General features: G+C 45.5%; 1 protein-coding gene across 1 annotated transcript in view; it reads left to right on the plus strand.

The window, feature by feature from the left end:
* The first annotated feature begins 30 nt into the window (after window positions 1-30).
* SLC16A12 (solute carrier family 16, member 12) overlaps window positions 31-8300 on the plus strand; it is a 10110-nt gene continuing 1840 nt past the window's right edge. The window contains exons 1-4 of the mRNA XM_009320158.1: window positions 31-107; window positions 2161-2264; window positions 3524-3667; window positions 6741-7332. Of these exons, the coding sequence (XP_009318433.1) occupies window positions 55-107; window positions 2161-2264; window positions 3524-3667; window positions 6741-7332 (893 nt within the window). The 5' untranslated portion in view covers window positions 31-54. The remainder of the gene's footprint in view (window positions 108-2160; window positions 2265-3523; window positions 3668-6740; window positions 7333-8300) is intronic.

Here is an 8300-nt window from a genome sequence, read left to right on the forward strand (position 1 = left end):
GCCTCGCCGCGGCGGGCCCGGCACGCCGGCCCTCCCGATGGAGGCTGGGGGTGGATGATCGTTGCCGGCTGCTTCCTTGTCACTATCTGTACCAGGGCCGTGACGAGGTAAAGGGGCTGCTTCTTGTCTTTCTGACCTGTCTGTGGCATTACCCCCCCCTTTTTTTTTTCCCTTAGGAAGAGGATTGGGGATCTCCCCTGATGTCCCACAGCTGCAGAGGTTATTCTGGCTAGCTACACACCTCTCTCCTGCTACGTTTTTAAAGGCTTCCTGAAATCCCGAAGGCTGTGGGGACGGCAGAGGGATTATGAGCCCTCTGGTTTTAGTCTCGCCTCCTCTGACAGCTGCTCTCTCTTTCTCAACACCCTCTCCTTGATTTTTTTGCAGTATCAAAGCCTTGAGCAGGCAGTGTTATTTCAGGCTGTGGTGGTTTGGGGGGGGAGGAGTGTAGGGTCTCTTGGGGTACGCTGTGTCCCTCTGACCCCACAGCCGTGCTCATTTTTGCTAGTCCCAGTGGATTTGCTTGGCTCCTGAGTCTGAGAAACCTGTAAATACCCCCTTCTCCTCCTACTGCAAGCATTTCAGGTACCATCCTGCCTGAGAAGGTCCGTGCCCTATAGAGGAGGCCCCACTCTATACCCTTCTGGTATCCGAAATATGCAGAACATATTTTCTCAAAAATAGAAAGAACAGGAATAGACTGCTGCCTTGCATAAACATAATGTATACATCTGGGGTGAGATGGCTTCCACAGCTGCTGTTGGGTGACTTTGATGTCGACTGGAGACACAGGAGCCTGGTGAGTGTGAACACAGACATTTAAGCTATATTAAGCAGAGAGATAGGCATCCGGGTAAGTGAGGAACTCTGAGACAGTGTCTTGTCGGACAGTCAGTATAATGTAAATACAGTGTTTCCTACCTAAATTTTACATTTCTCTTAAAATAAAGCTACTGGGATTAGGGATCTAAAGTCTAGAGTCTTGGAGTCAACAGCATAAAAGGGCATGGAAACGTTGATACAGTGTTAGTTTATGTATGCAATTCTGTAATAACACTAGAGATTTTCTAGTGGATCTAATTCCTTTTTCACGTGTGAAATGTGTTAAGTCCAAGAAATCATCTAATGGCTGGCACACATTTAGAGTATATACAAGAATGAAGTATGTGCAAGAAAAAAAGCTGAAGAAAGTGGTTGTTCATTGATTTGCAGGAGGAAAAAAGAGAGGGGGAAAAGGGATCTCTAGCTGATCCAGAAACCGGAATGAAACTGTGCAGCCTTTTAATCTGTTCCCCTGCAGAGACAGGTAGAACAGTAACACTCGTTAAGCAGAGCAAAGTAACCTCTTCTGGAAGCATTTTAATAAACTATTGTAAGGTCCATGGGCTCCTGCTGTGTTTTGATTCCCCGTTCATGAGGAGTTGCTTTTCATTTGCTTTGCATTTGTGCATCCATGAACACATAGTTATAGGTGGTGTTGGCTCTATAGGTACTATGCTGGCCCTGCCCCGCCAGTCTGTGCAGATGTGAATGCCACCATTAGCGAGCAACCAGGTCAGTGAAGAACTGGGGAGCTGGGGCTTTGTGTACGAGGGAAGCAACATAATTATGTGGGCTATAAATTGCTGGTGATAATTACAACTTCAATTTCATTTCAGTTAAAAATGAGTTATAAAAATCTAGCAGCAGATACCACAGTGAGAAATGTGGTATTATAATGTTCGTAATCTCTCTGGAGTAGTTATCTGTCTGAATTAGGTTCTACATCAGCCTAATTGTCTAATCCCACTCTTGGCATAATAGTTGGACACCAAGTTGTGATTCAGTTCTTGCCATTCAAAGCAAGGGTTCTTCTCTGGTTGAACCACCCTAGCCTAGGTGCCTTACACAGACTACTGTTGGAATTAGTCAGATTGCACACATCATTTCATGTCTTGTCCCTTATGCATTAAGGTAGCCCTTTGTTTCCAATATCCTTTAGAAACTATTTAAAAATTTCTCCATCTCATTGGGATTTAGGCAAACCACTGATTTGATTTTCCTGGGAGCTGGAGAGGACCTTCAAGTGGGTACTCTTTATACCTGAAGAGCGAGACCGGTGTTTTCTGTGAGGCAAATATCCCATGTTCAACAGACTGGTGTTCATGTTTTCTTTCCTAGGTGCATCTCCATTTTTTTTGTGGAGTTCCAGGCATACTTTGGGCAGGATTATGCCAGAACAGCTTGGATCCACTCCATTGTCGACTGTGCTACGATGCTCTGTGGTGTGTATTATCCTTTTAAGACTAATGTGGCTGTGTTTTCTTCAGCTCCATCTGGTTTTAGCGTGTTCACAAGTTGGTGGAGTCAGCTGGGAAAGGTAGATACTGTGGGCTCTCTGGTGTATGGTATATCCAAGCTGCTTCCCCCAGCATAGTTGCGCGGGAAGGGAGTGTCTTCATACTATAGAAAAGAAGCAGAACTTTGTTTTGTCAAATGATCTAAGTTTTCAGAGATGTACTTTTGTCGAGGTCTAGTGGGACAAGTCGTGTTGGAGAGCTACTAACTGAGCACTTGTTTCTTTTGCCTTTTGATTGGAATCATATTTGAGACTTAGCACAGGATGTACATCTCCCCTTCAGATCGAGTCACAGTCATCCTCCTTTTAGCAAACTTGTATGTTTACAAATAGTCTTTTCCCTTAAAAGAAAATTCAGTGTTACTAAAAATTACACGCATCAATGCAGCAGTTGTACCAAATTTCTCATCAGTTTACTTTAAAACTGTACAGCTAGGTGAAAATCCATGCCCTAATCCTGTGGAAGAGGGTTAATCCTTGAGAATTGCTATGAAGGCACAGGGACACAGCTGGAATGAGACATAGCAACTCTCCTGTGTCAGCCGGGTTATATCTTGGGGGGAAAAAAGAGAAATAAGGATAACCTTGCCCTGGCATTGCAGGTAGCGGAGAGTGAGAGCGCTGGTGATGACACTCCATGGTAGAGGCAGGGTGATCTGGGAGCCATCAACATTGGAGAAGTGCAGGAGTGAGGTAGCAGCCCTGGAGATGGTCCAAAAGATGTGAGACCTCTCTTGTTTGGGTCTGGCGCAGAGCCCACAAGGCCAGGGAGGAGTGAGGAAGGACGCCTGAAGTTACTGAAGGCTGAAGTGCAAATTCCAGGTGGGGGAAGGTCTCAGTGTTGTAAGCATGGAGTAATGAACAGTGTGGGCTGTCACTGTGGCCTCTCTTGACCCCAAAAACTACGGAGTACACTACAAGTGTCCTGTAATGACTTTGATCTACTAAAATGGCTGCTGAGAAAGCTAGTGTAAATTTCAGTTTTATCCTGATTTTCAGGAAGATGATTTTTAGCAGTTTTTTGGTGCTCACACCATTGTGATGGGGGGGATGTTGGAAGACCACTCTGCGTAGCTGTGATCACCATTTTCTCCTGCTTGCCTACTGCTTCCTTTTCCTTGATGACAGTTGCAACAGTGTGTGAGGACCTGCCATTAACCACCAGCTTTATTTGTTTCTTTGAAGCTCCGCTTGGGAGTTTAATCAGTAATCATGTATCCTGCCAAGTTGGTATCATGCTAGGAGGCCTGCTTGCATCTACTGGACTAATTTTGAGTTCATTCGCCACCAGCCTGGAACATCTCTACTTATCATTAGGAGTCCTTACAGGTAGGAGGCATTCACCCCCTTTGTTCCTGCCAGGAAAATAACATGGGAATATTAAAAATTATGGTCCCTTCCTTTCAAGAGGGGTGATCTCTTCTCCATGTCATATTGCCACCGCACTGGTCAATAGAGATACTCAGACCTGTTCCCTTCATTGTAAAAGAGAGACTTGGGCTGCCTCTGTGAGGGCTTCAGCACTCGGTGAGTCTCATACGCAGCCCAAACGCAGCACGCTGCAAAAGCAACTCTTTAACTCCTGTTAGAGAGAGGACTACGGATGAAGTTCTGAAATTATGGGAGGTCAGGAAGGACTCCTGTTGCAGGTGATACACAAAAATGTTCCCTTTTTTGCCTGTGATTTGGGAGGAGTTTGTTATGGTAGGAGTTCTAGACTGCCCCAAAATATTTGCATATTAAAAAAAAGTTTAAATCAAAACAAAAGAGTAAATGGGTAGAGGAGCAGCACTGGGTGAATACCTGGTACCTTAGCTGTGCACCTTATTTTTGTCTGCATTACATTCCATTGGAAAAGCAAACTGCTGGTTGGTAGTATTGCTGTAGCAGGTCCTCCATTTGCGTTCAGATATGGTGGTAACAAATATCTTTGCTCTCTCCTATCTCTCTGTGTTTGCTGTGCACAGAGGAACTTGAGAGGTGCCCATGGTCACACTGACATTCCTTCCTCATTAATGCTGACCTGGTAGCCACGGTGATATAAGCCCTTGTACTTGGTCCCCTGCTGTTTTAGTAACAAGTTGCTGGAATTACTGCAGTTCGCATGCTGCCAACAGCTTATTTGTTTAAAAAAAAAAAAAAATCCTTCTTGTAGTGCATGAAACTCCTGTATTACAATGTTAATCTTTGACAAATGTGTTCATACCAAATAAAAAGGCTCCTTGTAACTTGAGGGACTGTGCCACATACCATGCTAATGCCACTGAGGCTTCCTTATATGAATACCGAGGTGGGAAAGCAGTTGCACTTTGTACATGGAGTTGCAGAGAGCCAGTTCTACAAGCAGTGAACTTCTAGTCTGTGGGGACTGATTAATGGAGAAGTGAACTGTTGGTAAAGGCTAGAGGTGGTGCCCCAACCCAGAGAGGAGGTGAGAGCATAACTGGTGAAGGTCTAAATCCATAAAAGCTGCAGGACTTGAAACTGTGAGGAGTGAAGCAGAGGTGAGATGAGCCGGCAGTGTGCCCAGGCGGCCAAGAAGGCCAATGGCATCCTGGCCTGTATCAGAAATAGTGTGGCCAGCAGGAGTAGGGAAGTGATCGTGCCCCTGTACTCGGCACTGGTGACGCCACACCAGCTCGAATACTGTGTTCAGTTTTGGGCCCCTCACTACAAGAAGGACGTCGAGGTGCTGGAGCGTGTCCAGAGAAGGGCAACGAAGCTGGTGAGGGGTCTGGAGAACAAGTCTGATGAGGAGCGGCTGAGGGAACTGGGGTTGTTTAGCCTGGAGAAGAGGAGGCTGAGGGGAGACCTCATTGCTCTCTACAACTACCTGAAAGGAGGTTGTAGCGAGGTGGGTGTCGGTCTCTTCTCCCAAGTAACTGGCGAAAGGACGAGAGTAAATGGCCTCAAGTTGCACCAGGGGAGGTTTAGATTGGACATGAGGAAAAATGTCTTTACTGAAAGAGTGGTTAAACATTGGAAGAGGCTGCCCAGGGAAGTGGTGGAGTCACCATCCCTGGAGGTATTTAAAAGACGTGTAGATGAGGCGCTTAGGGACATGGTTTAGTAGGCATGGTGGTGTTGGGTTGATGGTTGGACTCAATGATCTTAGAGGTCTCTTCCAACCTTAGTGATTCTATGATTCTGTGAGATGGGGGAGTGGCAATAAGTAGCAGCGTTCCTTATAAGAGGTATGAAAATGTTTTCAGCCTCAAACTTTGCATTTCCGCTTTTCACAGGACATTTATTCGCTTTTTTTGGGACCTCTTTCCCCCTGGCAACTCACTAAAAAATAAACGGTGTGTATGCCAAATAGAGTATGATTTTCACAGCTCTCGAGTGATGATGTCTAGCTCAGGGCTGCTCCTCTGGCTCTGCTGCCCACACAGGTCCAACCCCAGCTCTCCGCCTTGCTCCTCCCTTCACCTCCTGAGGGGTGCCAGAGCGGGCTCCCACCGCCCAGAGTCCCTCTAATCCACTTATCCTGTCCTGGCAGGCTTAGTGCCCGCCTGGCACAGTGTGGCCTTTGAGGAGGACGTGGCAAGCTGCTTACGGCGCCAGGTGATTATCTCCTCTATTGGCAAGTTCTGCCAAAGGCAGTGGGGACCGTTTTACCCTCAGCGTAGGACATGCTCCAAAACCCTAGTCAGGAACTCATTTCTGCGGCTGATTCAGAACTATATGTTTTAGTGTTAGGGCAAGCATTTGATGATTAAAATCTACTCTCTGGTTCTGCAGCAGAGATCACAATCTTCTTCCCAGTCCAAGAGATGGATCTTACTTGTTTACTAAATTGGACATGGCTCTGTCTTGTGAGGCTTTTCCCCCCTCTTTACCTTGTAGGCAGGGTTTTAAAACGGTCAGGACTCCAAGCAGCTGCTGTGTGGAGTTTGTTTAGCTAACTGAAAAAGGTTTATTGTAGAATATTAGTAACAGAGACGGACTCTTTGTACTGTGTTTCAGAGACCTGAAAATTAATGTTCAGGATTGCAACAGACCGAAACACAAAGTGGTGCCTCATCAGGACAGCGTGCCCAGTGCCAGCATTTGCGCAGACCCTGGGGCAAGACCTCATCTTGCATCCAGGAGAGGCTGACACGCCAGTTCTCGGATGTTTATTGATTGTCCTTGTTCTTGTTATTAAGTGAACCCCATCACTTCTTTCTGAGCCTTGTTATCGTGGATTAATGATGATCCATTAGGTTTGTCAAGTCAGTGACCCTGACAGTGGAAGAAAGGAGTCATCCTGGTTTCTCTTCACACTGTGACTGAGCTGTGTGATACAGAATCAGAAAAAGCTTCCTATTTGTACTAATGAAAGTAGGTTATGTGGTTTAATTTAGTGTGTTCCATATGTCATGCTCTGTATTAAGCCATCTGCACTGTGCTTCTTTTCTAGGACTTGGGTTTGCACTCTGTTATTCTCCAGCCATCGCGATGGTGGGCAAATATTTCAACAAAAAGAAAGCGCTGGCGTATGGAATAGCCATGTCAGGAAGTGGAATCGGTACCTTCATCCTGGCCCCCGTGGTCCAGCTCTTAATCGAGCAGTTTTCCTGGCGTGGAGCTTTACTCATCCTGGGAGGTTTTGTTTTAAACCTCTGTGTCTGTGGTGCCTTGATGCGGCCTATTGCTCTTAAAGAGGACCGTAAAACTGCTCCTGAGTTTCTTGAACAGGATTATGTTCCCGAAGCACAGAAACGAGACTTAAAGCGAATGTCCATCTGTTCACCTTTAATCAAAGTGTGGTCTCATGAATGTTTATGCTACTGTTCATGGAAGGAATATGACTTTTTACTGATGCCAGGCTTCATGGTGCTGGCAGTGTCGGTTTTATTTATGGCATATGGCTGTAGCCCTCTTTTTGTCTACCTAGTGCCTTATGCTTTGAGCGTTGGGGTGAGTCATCACCAGGCTGCCTTCCTCATGTCCATACTTGGTGTCATAGACATCATTGGTAATATCACCTTTGGATGGCTAACAGACAGAAGGTAATGGCTTATGGCTAAGCAAGTATAAGCTTTAGCTGGTGGGAGGCTGGATGCAAGTGAGGTGTAATATATATAAAAGTTAACATTATGGACTTTTTCTGTAGGATGTGTGACTTTAAAAAAAAACCAACAAAAATCAAAAACAAAAAAATAAACAAAAAAAAACCCCAACACAGTCTAACTTTCAGAAATGCTTACTATTTAATGTTTTTATCTCTTTCAAGTTTGTTCAATTCTGCTGGTTTAATTTCTTTTTTTTCCTGAAGAAATTATGTGTTCGTGCAAAGCTCTTGCATTTGACAGTGGAAATGTAACCCCCTGCATGAGGTATGTTGAGCGTGATCTTCTGTACCTGGTTCCTAGAGGGTCTCGCTCTACTTCCTCTGCCTTTCCATCTCTTTTGTGCTGCTGGGGAGGCACAGAAGTCATGGAAAAGGGTCAAGGGTCTGGCCCAACACTGTCAGGCATATACTCAGATGAACTGACCTAAAATTTTGTTATACATTTTCCAGTATGTGAGAACTCACCATGCTTTGCTAACTCAGCTCACTCCAAACATCTGTGTGCAGCATCTGTAACATCAGTAGAGACTGGCTAAATTAAGAAGGATTTTGAATCTAAAGGACACGCTCTTTGAGCGTATTCAGTTTGTGGAAAAAATTGATCATTGGTTTTGTGGGGCAGGGAGAAAGGGAATTGCCATCTCACTTAGCTCACGCTAACTCCAGTGTTCAAGGGCTGATGCGAAGGATGACAGCTAAGAGAAGTATGCTGTAATATTTTTTGCATAATATTGGGAGCACCTTGCTGAACTGGGATGTAAAGCCTGATGGAATACTGCTTTGAACACTGAAACTTCACTGGGCTGCAAAATCCTGACAGCGGAGTGGCTCCCCTCACTAGGGACAGCCCGAAGAACATGGCAGGCAGCATGGGCTGCTGCTTACCAGATGTTTCTGCAGCTGTAG

The sequence above is a fragment of the Pygoscelis adeliae genome, unplaced genomic scaffold, assembly GCF_000699105.1.
Source record: "Pygoscelis adeliae isolate BGI_AS28 unplaced genomic scaffold, ASM69910v1 Scaffold190, whole genome shotgun sequence".
NCBI classification, from domain to species: Eukaryota; Metazoa; Chordata; class Aves; order Sphenisciformes; family Spheniscidae; genus Pygoscelis; species Pygoscelis adeliae.